At 36.4% G+C, this 14059-nt stretch overlaps 1 protein-coding gene across 4 annotated transcripts in view; it reads right to left on the reverse strand.

Moving 5' to 3' along the window:
- The window catches only part of LOC115763898 (protein doublesex), a 42648-nt gene that overhangs the window by 18824 nt on the left and 9765 nt on the right, over nt 1–14059 (reverse strand). Inside the window, exon 2 of one of the 4 annotated variants that reach the window (XM_030706680.1) lies at nt 5777–7165. The exons of the other annotated variants lie outside the window; for them this stretch is intronic. Coding sequence (XP_030562540.1) covers nt 7149–7165 — 17 coding nt within the window. The 3' untranslated portion in view covers nt 5777–7148. Of the gene's footprint in view, nt 1–5776; nt 7166–14059 lie in introns of those variants that run through there. 4 annotated transcript variants of the gene reach the window in all.

Consider the following 14059-nt stretch of genomic DNA (forward strand, 5'->3'; position numbering starts at 1 on the left):
AATGCGAGCAGAGGGAAGCCTTTTAATGAGGCATGTGGCATAGCAGACGCAGATGGACTTATATCACACAGCTAGGAAAACTGATTAGGCGGCAAGGCATGACACAGCAAATGATGGGACGGAGGGGTGGGGGGCACAAAGAGTTGTAAAACGTTGTCTGGCAAAGGCTTTATGTACTTACATATCCGGCAATAGTCAACATATTTCTGTAAAAGACAATTCTGTTGAGTAATCAACTATAGGAAAAGATATATAGGCCAATTGACTGACTGACTGATTGTTGGTAAAATTATTCTTTCATATAAATTTTCTTGGCTCAGAATATTATTTAATTCATTATATAGCAATTTTTTTATACTGATTAGCTGACAGCCTGATAAAATGATTCCTAACTAACTTACTTTCGGATTGACTAACTGTCCGACTGGCTTATTAATTAACTGACTGGCTGGCCTAATGATTGACAGATTGACGGATTAAATGATTGAAATACTAATTTACTTATGATTGAATGACTAACAGACTGACTGATTTACTAAGTGACTGTCGATTGACTGCATCAACGATTGATTGCCTGACTGATTGACGGTCAGACTGATTAACTGACTGATTATTGGTCAAATAATTTTTGGTATACATTTTTATGGCCAATTATTTGGCAGATTTTTATGCTGGTTACTGACTTACTTACTGACTTACTTCGTGGTTGACTAACTGAACATTCAGTAAACTTGGCTAAATGATTCACAGATTGTAAGTCGGACTTTTATATTGAACGACTAATTTAATTACTGACAGACTGACTGATTTACCAAGTGACTGTCTGATTGACTGACTCAATGATTGACCGCCTGACTGATTGACTGATTTAATGTGTCTGCCTGATTGATTGACTGATTGGATGCATGACTGACGGATGTATATACTAATAGACTAACTCACTGATTGACTAACAGACGGACTGATGTACTTACTGACTCATTTGGGTAAAAGCATCCTTTAAATAATAACTAGTAATGTTAAGACAACGACGATTTGGGGCGCGGTGTTACACGTTGATGTAGGAGACCTTGATCGACCCTTTGTCAATTTATTCTTTTTAGCTGGTGTTCTCAAGCTTGAATTTAAATGAAACGGCATAATTTCCTTAAGTCTAACAACATCCTGCTACGCTCTTTTCTTTTTGTGGCAACTTTGTGCCTCTGTAACAAATCTAGTCAGAAATACATATACATCAATTAAATTGTGTCAGACAGGAAGACTGCGACTTGAGCTAGTCGGTGTAAAAGTCGACTGCTTTTCAGCTTTATAGTCATTTATTCAACTGGTGTAAAGCTCTTTGGTATCCACTTGGTCGATAAGCAAGGGATCTGCTGGTTTTTCTATTTGGTATTCATTGGCATGCACTAAATCTAGCAGCCACTAACGCTTAACTTGGCTTTACCTTCACCTGTGTCGTAGCTCGTTTGCACCAAAGCACTGTGCCCCATTTCTGTGGAAATACCTATCCACACTGCCCCTCGGCGTCAGTCTTTGCGCATTCGTCAGGAAATGCAGTAAACGCTAATAAAACTGCATGTCGCATGGAGCGCTTTTATGATGGATTGCGGTATGGGACCGAGGATGTCACGCATCCTTGCCAGCCAGAAGGCGGAAGACGGAAGTTGGCAATGCTTATCCTTTAGCTGCTTTTAGCCAAGTTAAGCTTGTTAAGCTTGGCACGAAAGCAGTTTTAATCTCAAAATTAAAACGTTTGTAATTTACCAGCAACTTTACGACTTATATATAGTATAAACTTAAAAAATACACCAGCTCTTGTCTGTCTATCTGCGTGCCCGTCTTCGTCAACGTTTCTCTCTCTCTGCCATTGTCATTTTCGTAATCGCCGTCATCTCCTTGTCGTCGTAATTCACTTGAACTTGTGTAATGCTTTGGGTGCTGCTCGTGCCAGCCAAACTCACATACACACAAACACACACCTATCTCACCCTAACTCAACACCTGCCCCTACTCATAGCCCTTTCGCATTTCTAGTTTTTTTTACTATCGAAAATAACAAGCTTGCGCTGTCAATTTGCTTTTACGGTCGGAAAATTATTATTTTTTTGTTGAAATTTGTATTTGAACTTAAATTTTTGACTCTACTTTGCATATGCCCCGAGTAATGTTAGTGTATTAATTAGCCAAGATTAGACAATGTTCTGTTTGACTCTCTTGTGACAGCTTCAAGCAGCAGCTGATTAACTTTTGTTAGGGTAGCGATTCCGTTTTCATTACTCCGCCATTATTCTGTTATCAATTTCATTGTTCCCTAGGCTTAGCGCTTATCAACTGTCTGACTCTAAGTGCAGGGTATGTATATAAAAAAGTAATATTTTTCTTTTACTTTTCTATTAAAATAAATACATTGTACAGAAGGTTATGTAAAAGAGAATCAACTGGCAATTGGTGTAGATAATAGAATAGAATGTCTAGAATACTTAGAGGAATCTCTATATGAGAGTTCTGACAACATGGAGTAATTTGAGGATTCAAGAAGTAAACATTTCTTTAATGAAAGAAGAGTATTGAAGAGTTGTTAATCTCCTATTTAGTTGCTGGGTACCATATGGCAACAATTCAATGTTGTTTTTCATATAGAAATATTTTGGCAACTGGTTTTATGGCTAAATTTAATATTATTTATATAGTGGCCCACACACATCAATTTTCTCTATTTAACAAAATGGGGTATATTAGCGAATACGAAATGTAAGTGCACCAAAGCTTTATTAGTTTAATTTTTGGCATTTAACTGCAGCATTTAAAACCAATAAGTAGTCCGCGTTAGATAAGTTGTATACGTGATCCGAAGATCCGGCTTTACTTTTCAGTCCAGTCTATAGATTATATAGATTATATTCATAATTATAATTTTAGATAATAATATTAAATAGTTCATTTGAGCCAAACCATGTGCACTCTAAAGGGCTCTGAAACGGGATTCGTTTATATTAGCTTGTTGCAATTTAGTCTCAAGGTCGTGCCATCAATGCAATTGAAGCTAAACAAACAGTTTCCGAGCCCCAGAAACGATGACAGGGCAAACCAGACGGCAACCTGGAAATAGCCATCATCAGCCGAGACATTTGCCACTTGCCGGCACTGGCAAACTGTTGCTACCACAGACGTACATAAGCTTATACGTATTGGAATTGTATACACTTAAAAAGAAAATGAAATGTCAATTATAGTTCGTCATTTTCATTTATTTTGTATACCCTTAAAAATAGAAAAGCAGCGAATTCCCATCTTGGCTCCTAACAAATCTTTACAAATATCTTTGAAAGAGAATTGAATGTTTATGCTATGAAAGAGCTGAAAATTGAAAATCTGAGAAATGCAACTCTATTATTTTATACAATGAGCTATATATATATATATATATATATATATATATATATATATATATATATAGCCTGATTCCATTTACATTTACAAACTTCACATTCTGGGATTCCATTAGCAATTGACAGTTGTCAGTAAGATATATATTTTTGTATTTTATATTTTTCATAACATAGATACGAAATTCAATAATTTATTGCAAAAAAGCGAAGTATTCGGGGCGAATACCAACATTTTTGACAAATGTGAAAAGTGTGGTTTCTTATTGAAAAACGTAAGGCAACATATTTAGTTAGTCCATACAGCTACATTTTGCTCAGTGTACTCGCATGTAGAGAGAGGTGCGCCCTCCCATTCCAAGCCCCTTTACTTGTGTGTGTGCTTTTTTCAGCACGCGCGAGGACTACGTCAACTGTTTATGGATTACACGTGCCGGGCATGCCAACTCGCTTGTGAGCTCTCACACACACACACACTCACACACAATGTTGGCAGCTCTGTCGGCGCCTGATAAAATATCAAAGGCAAATCATAATAATAACAATTTCAGCTCAATTCCAAAAAGAGCCGAAATAAATATGAATAAATATAAATAATATATACTATTTATAATATTATTTCACCTTTAGCCAAGCCATAAATCTGAGCGTTTTATTGCTTTACTGCGTCAGGCAGGTGCCCACTTTTCAGCCATAAAAATAGTTATATATAGTATAGCTTGTATTATATATTTTTCAAATATAATACAAAATGTGCTATTTTTTATGTATTTGCAAATAAATTGTGCACAGTTTGTAGCTTCATATTAGCTAATTGGCGCCGGTTCACAAAGTTGAGCATTGAAACATGTGCAACTGCTCTGGTCGCAGGAAAGTTGTAAATGCCGTACCAGCTGTGCTTCTTCTACTCGTAGGCTCCATAGTGTGAAAAACTTGTCCTTGTCTTATTATTGTCTAGTTAATTCTTAGCTATTTTTTATAGTATTAATACTTTTTAAAATTAATTTATACCGTTTTTAATTAAATGGATTACGCACTCTTCGGATGAAAAAATCCATTCGTCCGTCCGTCCGTCCGTCCGTCTGTCCGTGTGTATGAACGCAAAGATATCAGAACCTATAAGAGCTAAAGACTTGAAATTTAGCTGTAGCTCCTCCTAGTGCCTGCTCAGATCGAGTTTGTTTCCCATAATCGATAACTTTCCCCGTTTTCAAGTAATCGATAAAAATCTATATCGACATCCTGTTTTTTGAGAAATTTTGGTAAATAATAAGAGATAGAGTCACCAAACTTGACATGTAGCTTCTAGAATAGTATATATATTTGCATTTTGTGTTGGAAGAAGAGGGTTCAGGGTATCCCCTAGTCGGGAGCTCCCGACTAGAACCCCTTAATTGTTTTATTTGAAGTAATTGGAGTGCGTTTTCGGGTGAAAGAATCTATTTTTTCTGCACATGATGTTCAAGTAGTATCGGGAATATTAAAAGTTATCCGATCTTTGAGAAACTTGTCAGAATACATAGATTATATGTACTTTATGGCTTAAAAGATGTCTCCTTTTGCTTGTGACATACATTTGCATAAAACTCTCATACCCCATTCCTCATATAATTTCACTGGGTACAGGGTATAAGAAAAAAGTTCAGTAGCCGATCTAACAATATGTTTGAATTTCTCTGCGCGTGGATTGGCGAACTAAATGAAGTGTCAAGATTTCTGGCATGGGTCGCGTCAAAATCTGCCATAAATAACGCCACAAATTGGCCCAAATGTTATTGCTGTAGTCTACTATTTTTAGTCAGCAGCACCTCCTGGGCGTGGGCCGCCGACACCTCTCTATATAAAATTAGATTTCTGGATGTTATCGGTCTGAGTTAAATGGCTCGGCATTGTTTCTATTTGGCAACAGTTTGTGGCGCGTCTGTCGACTGAAATTTTCTGGGCGACAGCCCATTACCATTTTTCTTGCCCTGCGCCCGCGGCACTTGTTCAAACGGCTCACGTTGAGCGACTTTCACTTTCAAATGCACATGTGCCCTTATCAACTATCAGACAGAAGATCAACAGTTGCACAAGTTATTGGCTGCCCTTTTCTTGTGTGATAAGCACAGCGCTAAGGCGCTTATCTATCCGCTAGGGTTGACACCGTTTGCAAATGTGATGGCGAACGCGAATGCTGTTCTACACAATGAAAAATTGTTAGCTATTTTATATTTAAGTTCCACCTTAATCAGTTTTAGAAATTAGAATTAATTTTAAATAAAAAATTAACCATTTTCTTTAGTAAATTTAAGGCCGACTTTAACCAGATTTAGAAATGAGAAATAATTTTCAATTAAAAATTAACCATTTTCTTTAAATTATTTGTATTTAAGCATTAGATATACATTCATAAGATTTGAACTCAGCTCCTCCCTGATTAAAATTAAAACTTCAATTTGATATACTCTGTCCTTTTCACTCTAATCATTTCACATACAAAGCTAGGCCCAATGTTGGGCACAAGAACTTGTAGTCTAGTGTAATGGAGCTCGCCTGGAAAACAAGAAAGCCCCAGTTCGAATCCCTTATCCTTTTTATAACTTAACTATACTGCTTCCCATCATGTAGTTTTACTTATTCTGTATTTTTATCAGGCCTTTTTCTTTAATAACAACTTTTATTGAATACAAACAACTTTTGAAATTGTTATTAACACCAAAATGCACTTGAATTTGAGCCAACATTTTCTACCGTGTACATTAAGATTTGAGTCTCTGTCTCAGGGACGGCCATTAAGGCCAATTGGCAATTGGCTGCAGCTTAAGTGGCCGACGGTCAAAGCTAATGTGTTTGGGCCAACTTCTAGCTACTGTTCACTTACTAATTTCATACATGATTTCGATTGCCTCGAGGCTAAGGCAGCAGCATTTTCTACTTGCGGGTTTTTTAGACACGGCTCTCTACGAGGCGGAGACGGACTGAGAATTTAGCGGTAATTCGTCTTATAGACAGACGCCAAATGCTTGCTAGACTGTGCCATCGTAAAATGTTCCTTTGCGCTTTTTACGAGCGCCCCAAAACCGTTGACGTTGATGACGACGTTCAACTTCTACAACAACAACAACAAAAACAACTGCCACAAACAATAACAACAAACATGCTTACATATGTTTATTTGTGCGAAAGGTTTTCCACATTTTGGCATAGCATGAGTTTGACGCTCATAAAATTAAGAATGAAAAGCACCAAAAATATATATCGCACGGCCACGTTGATTTGTATACCCTGTACCCAACGCAAACGGGGTATAATGTAAATGTGCAGACGTATGTGAGGGGTAAATGTATATTTTGTATCATGTGCTGCCAAAAGTCCTTAAAATTCAAATCCTGCAAATTTTATAAATGTCGTACAATAAACACAAAAGTTATTTGCAACTGAAATTTCCATAGTGTGGGGTCTTAATATGGTATAGAAGTAAGGGTATCTGACAGTCGTTCGCACTCTAATTTGTTTGTTTTGTTTACTACATTCTGCTCTATCCTGTTTCGTTTGGTTTCCTTTTTCGCAGTTCTTTTATTGCCGCACTTTACATTCGCGTTAATTGCTGCGACTGTGATATAAATCAGTTGATATGGCGTCCTTGTCCTTTAAAGGACTCTCCTTCAATCTGGCAATTGATTTGTGGCAGCAACCCTCGCATCAAACTCTGCTGCAATTTTCAATATTTTAACGCAGGACTTTTGATCTGCGCTGTGCGTGGGGTCTGTTCCGAATAATTTATGCAGTGTTTGTGGCTGTGAAAATGGGTATAAAAACAATTTTGTATTATTTCATAAATCAAATAATTATAAATAAATTTAATACTCGATGATTCAGTTTAAATTAGTAGATTGTCGTATTTGGTTCCATTTCCAAATTGTACAACAAATATTTAGATAAAGCAAAGTTATCAGAAACATTCATGGAATGGATGTGTGCATAGGCATGCGAGTATTCATGAGTACTCGTAATACTTGCGCAACTACAAATGAATTTACGCGGCCAAAAACTAGATTGGCTCGGCTAAAAACTGGCCATAAAAATGAAATTTATTGAGCGTCATATGATATCATTTATGTGAGGCAACTTGATATGCGAATTAGAAAATAAAAAACCTGTCCAGCTGAGAGTTGATTAGGATATGGCCCGAGCTTAAGGAAAAAATCAAATCAAGTAAGCACTTAGTATTAAAAACAATTACAAAAATCAAAAACAAATAGAAATAAATTATGCACACCAGCAAAGTGACAAGAGTTTTGGTTATAAATCAATTCTAAATATAGGTTAGCTGCGGGGCGCACATAAATATGGCTAAATGCCGACAATTAATGGCATAATTATATCGCATAATAAGTAAATTTGTTGTACTACTCAAAATTTGGCCCGAGGCTTATCGAATTGTTTGCCCATAAATTAGGCAAAGCAATTGCAACGCCTCAGACACTATTTCTTGTGAGTGAAACGCGGCGTATGCGTTATATGAAAATTATTTCCACCAGTTGCCAAACACCCAACAAAAAAATGCCCCCTCAAGAGTCCAAACAAGCATAAATTAGAGGCAATGCGCAGTTTTTTGCACTTGTTGCCAAGCCAAATTGTGAGGGAGAGAGAGAGAGCGAGTGTGTGTGTGTGTGGAGCGAGAGCGCGAGAGAGAGAAATTGCATACGCTGGGCGATTATAATAGAAAATTGCTTACACGTGCCAACTGTCGTAGATAAGACGGGTGATGGATGCAGGTGGGGTTCGTTCTCTGAACACACGCGAGAGAACTGGCCCAGACAGCTGTTGTGTGTCCGAGTGTGTGTGTGTGTGTGTGTGTTTGTGTGTGCACTAAACAAATGCAAGTGCAATTCATTCGACTTTGTCATTCGCTTGAAATAATTTCTTTATGATGGTACTTGCAGTATTTGTATTTTTATATTATTTCTAAGTACAATTTAATGTCATGCCTGTTGGAAAGTGCATCAATCTATACGTACAAACTGATTGATTGACTGATTGATCAACTCATTAAAGCTGGAAATCGTAAGCTTTTCGAAACTTTCTCCTTCAAAGGTCGAAAGCTTGTGAAAAATGGAGTTGCGTGAATCTTCTTTACTTCTAGTCAAAATCACTTTAAAATGTGGAAATCAATTCAGAAACTGGGAGAAAAATTAAAATAATTAAAGAACGAAGGAGAACGCGTTTCATCGATTTTGGATAATCCACATTCAAGTTCGGAAAATGTACATGAAACTGTTATACTGAAACTTTGATGTTATTTATCCGATAGACCCCAATTTATTTAGCTTAAAAGAATACTTGGCCCGATTAATAGCTGTTCTCTACACAAGTCTTTTCCGACCAAATCCTTAAATACATTTTTACTTTCCCTTTAATTCACGCGTATTTACAAGAAGCACATAAATAGCAAACACTCATATCTTGTCAATTTTAATGTGTGTCTAGTGTGTGTGAAAATGAATTTCCAATTGGTCAGACGTGTCTGCAGCAGGCACTACATATATACATATATATATTTATATATCTAGCTTCTGGCAATGTCTGGAGCTGACCAGCTGGCCGGAACTAAACAGGGCCCAGACGACGAGCTACGTGCTTTATTGTCTTATAATGTGGCGTGTAATTTCTACTGCTTGAGTCTAGGGAAAACAAATTGACATGCTGATAAAAAAAGCTCATCAAAAAACAATGAAAATCAAATACAAGTGTGTGTGCATGTGTATGTGTGAGTGTGTCTTATATTGACACTAGCAAAGTGTGGCACTAAATTGTGCAATTTTTCTTGGCAAGATTTTCATTGCAGTTCTCAAATATGGCACCGCCAATTTGTCTATTAAAAGGTAATTTATTTGCGGCAAGGATTGTTGTTGTTATTCCAATAGTAATAATAAAAATATTTGAAAATCTGTCGGCTATTACGACTTTTTGGCCGGCTTCCCAATGGGCAATGTGTGGGTGTCAAAAATCCATTGCTGAATTAATTTGGGATTAAGTGGTTCAGCGTGTGGGAACATTACGAAAAGGAACTGGAAAATAATTTAATTACAATATATTAGAATATATTTAGCTAAATGGAAAAATGTGTTTGATATTTGCCAAGAATGTAACACGCTCGTTAAACCCAAGACAACAAATTCAAAAGTCAATTTAAATAATTTTGTGTTAATATTTTTATATATACGCGAATTTCTATAAATAACAAATTATATTTAACATTTATTTTACAGATATATTAACTTAATAAGACCCTATTTCAACATTTTCATTCTGCTTGTATTTGCATTTTGTGTTTCGCTTGTGCAGCCCCCGGGGGCCACCCTTGGGCCATGTGCGTTTGTTTTTACATATAAAAATGTAAATATACATTACGGCACAAGTACATATATATAAGTATGAGGGTGTGTGTGCGTCCACAGTGTAGCTATAGATACGGAAAAGCAGTGCATTGGAAAATAATTCAAGTTCAAGGTAAAAAAGGCACAGTGGGACCAAAGCTCTAAAATTGTGGTGAGACATTTTAAAAGAATTTAGATAAAAGCAAAATATTACGAGAAATGAAAAGAGAACAACACAAACAGTTCCAAAATAAATATTTAATATATTGTGTACATAAAAGAATATTTCAATTGAAGCTCCAACTTAACCTAAACACAAGGACTCTGTGCCTGGACGTTCTCATATCTTACTAATAATTTCTTCAACAGCAGCCACAAGACGTTGACTTCATAATGAACATCATGATGATGATGAGCATTTGCATTGCGGCTGCTGTCAATGTTGGCATTGTTGATATTATGCAATATGGGAATATATAGACTATATATATCGCTGGATACTCGTGCTCTCAGTCCCACTTTCAACTGAGCGGCGCTGCCTTCCGAGTTCGATAACCATTTAAGGTCAAATTGACACAGTTACGATAATAATAATAATAAAATAGATTTGCATGCTAAAGTAGGTGAAGCTCGTGCTCGTATAAAAATGTAAATCATATCAAATCAAATCAATCAGAGAAAATGTTAAGGGTTTCTAACCTTTATGAACTACATGTGCGGGCATTTCTATTAACGAAGCTTGTTTGTTGCTTAGTAATTATTTGAAGAATGAAATTACCTGAAATATTTGAGAATACAACTGCATATGTTCCATTGCCCTCATTACTAGAACTTAGAGTAAACGTTTTTCTCGGAGTGATATTTTACTTCTTATCTTTCTTATCTTCTCGACGACTGTTTCCAATCTTTTATGATATTGTGATCTATTAAAATGAGCTGATAGATAGGTCGAGACTGCAGACTGAATAGATATATATATATATATATATTTTTTTTTTTTTATTAAGACACCGCATCTGTAATTAAACTACCTGAAGTTGGGCTTTCGATTATAAAAGTCAAGCATAAGGCTTTTAAGGAAGCGCTTCAAAATTAAAACGGAAACCCATTTCGCGCAGGGGCAATCTTGGAAAGCCACAAGCAGAGCTAATTAAATTACTTTTGCCGAGCCGCACAATGAACCCCAGAAACGTCCCTGGCCAGGGCTTAGGATCTGGGTCTGGGTCCTCTTCAATCCACAAACTACGCAGTTCGCAAAGTTACGCGCTGTAAAAATCAACTTAAAAAGACTTCACGTTGTTTTATGTTTTGACAGCGCAACACGAAACAACACGCGAAAAAATAAGAAAAAAGATAAAAACAAAGTTGTAAATTATAATTTTATGTTTGAAATCTCAAACCAATAATGTGGTTGCGCAGGGCCTAGGGCTGAAGAGCCTCTCGCATCTAGCACCTAGCTTGAAGGGATTGCCAATTGTAGCAGCCAGCCATAAAACGGCCAATGACCTTTGACACAACATAAAAAAATAAAAAACATGAGTCGACAACAAGTTTTCATAAATGATACTTAGAAATAGGCAAAGGCTCGAGCGCTGATTAGTTATAAATATAACGACAGGCTTACTTCGTTAAGACGAACTTTTCTTAGGCTCAAGCGCTAGCAATTCCTTTTATTTAATTGGTAAGAGTAGTAAAACATTTAAAGCATTCAATTTGATATCATGTTCTATATAACAAATATTCTCCTAATTTCATTTTTGTGTTCGTTAGTCTTCCCCATAGCGAGGCTTCACTATACGCCTAGCTAATAATGTCGTAAAAATGAAAAAAAAAATATATATATAAATGCGAATCTTTTTGAGATTGTGCTGAAATTATACAGATCAAGTTAAGTCTTGCAATCGCTGGCAACCGATTGCGGCATACCCTGTATTTATCAGCTGAATATAATTGGGAAAGCTTCATTATAGCGAGGGTTCACTATGTGCCTTGCTGATAATGTCGTTGAAATTACAAAATATATACTTGCGAATCTGTTTCAGATTGTGCTGAAAATGAACAAATTAAGTTAAGCTTTGCAATCGTTGGCAACCGACTGCGGCATATCCTGTATTTATCAGCTGAAAAAGCTTGCTTGATTTTTAAATAAGCGTTGGCACAGTAAGAAGCTTAGAATAGAATTATGTAGAATTGTGGCGATGAAAATGACCCAAAATGTGGCTGGATTTTTCGAAAGTAGATACCAATTATACTTTAGTAAGCTGTAAAATTGTCAAGGATCTAGATATTTGTGATTTAAGCGCCCTTTAGTGGGCGTGACCAACAAATGTTTATACTGTATTTGCCGTGGCTATACATGAGAAATATATACTCGAAGTTGGGAGGCCCTTGCTATGGTTTGCATAGAGTAATCGAATATGCCCGTTTTCATTACCCGAAGAGCGTATATAAAAATGCTCAATTCAACAAAAATCATAAAACGCGGCTCAACTCGGAGTCGGGTTAACTTAAGTTAGCTCATTAAATGCGTCTGCGCAACGTAATTTGCCTTTGAGGCGCGCACGTTCTCGACTGCGACTGCGACTGCGACGGGGACTGGGACTGGGACTTCCTTCATGGGCATGTTTCTCGTATCGCTGCCAGTCGTTACACACCATATAATTTCAGGCACACACACACACATGCACGCACACACGCTCAAGTTTACGACTCAACGCGACATTTACAACTTTGATGCAAAAGCCAAGGCAAGCATCTGAGAGTCTGAAACTCTCGCCTAACTATGGCCCACCAAAATGTTTTTCGAATTGTAAAAATGTTGAAAATAAATTAAAAATGCGCTTAAAAATTTGCGAGCAGCGCGCATTCGCAGAGTCGTTGCCAATTTTTATGGGCGGGCATCCACTGTGTGAGCATTTTGGTTCCTAGCTGAGCGTGGGCAGACTCTCCGAATCTTAGCAAATAGCAAATTGTGGTCATTTTAATGATGGCAACAAAAACAAATAAATTGTTTAAGTAGTTGCTGTTTTATGGCCATGTCCATTCCATACGAATGCCAGCGGTTTCATTAATATACTCATCTATAGTCGAGCCTTAGTTGCTAACAAGAAAAGGAGCATATAACAATTCTTGGAGATGCTGTCATTAATATATTGCGGCCATTTAATATTACCTTGACAAGCCTCTAAACTGTTTTAGTGGGTTTTAGATAGCAACTGGTTGTTAGAAGAAATTTGACTATATTTGTTGTTGGTCAGTCTATATTTAAATTACTTTAAATATATTAAATTAATCGCAATTTGCGCGACAGTTAGATCATACCGGGTTGTGAGAAGCAAGATGTGTGGTCAGTTTTTAATAAGCAAGCTGATTTATTTCAATTATTTATATTGAATGTAGAGTTTTGGGAAACACTGTTATTCAAATATTATTGGTATTTTACAACACTAACAACTCTCTGAACTTTTGTGGGCCTTAGATAAAACCAGGTTGTAAACAGAAAGGTTTGCAATTTTTTCGATAGCAAGATAGTAAAATTAATATAAAATGCACAGTTTTGTAGAAATACTGTCATGAAAATATTGTGGCCATTTAAGAACAGGGGCAGTACTCTAAGCAGTTCGAGTTAGTGTTAGATTCAAACGGGCTGTTAAAAGCAATATAAGCGCTTTTCATTGGTGAGTCTACTATTTATCATTTACCTTAAAGTTGATATTGTATTAAGATTTGTTGTATGACATTTTACCTATTTAACAACACTGGAAACCCGCTGAACAGCTTAAGATAGTTTTAGATAAAACCGGGTTGTGTGAAGATAGGTGTGAAATCATTTTAAATCGTGTTTATTTCCCACTGCGTACTTTAAACAATAATATTAAATAACCAATTCATGGATGGGTTTCAGTAGTAAGTGATTGGGCTAAAAATTGGCTGTAAATCAAAATGCATCCATTCACTTTTTATGTACACATTTATTACATGTTTAGAGAAATGTTATTTACTTCAAATTTATTTACTTTAAGTCTAGTCCACATCTCCAATTTACTTTTGGGACACTTTTAACAGTTTTTTATGGTCAATTCAACTTGCAGCTGAAAATGTTACTTAAAGAGTCGAGCAGATAAATGTCACGAAAAAATACAGAGACCACAAATGCATGGAGTTCGCGTGTGGCCAGTGTCGATTGATGTAATTTCCATTTCCATTTTGATTTCAATTTGAATTTGAATTTAAAATTTACATTCACAGCAAGAGCAGCAAGAGCTGCAACAATTTGAGCAGCTTGTTTATTTTATGTATCGAAATCGAAAT

The sequence above is a fragment of the Drosophila novamexicana genome, unplaced genomic scaffold, assembly GCF_003285875.2.
Source record: "Drosophila novamexicana strain 15010-1031.04,08,12 unplaced genomic scaffold, DnovRS2.1 tig00000770-arrow-pilon, whole genome shotgun sequence".
In the NCBI taxonomy this organism is placed as follows: domain Eukaryota; kingdom Metazoa; phylum Arthropoda; class Insecta; order Diptera; family Drosophilidae; genus Drosophila; species Drosophila novamexicana.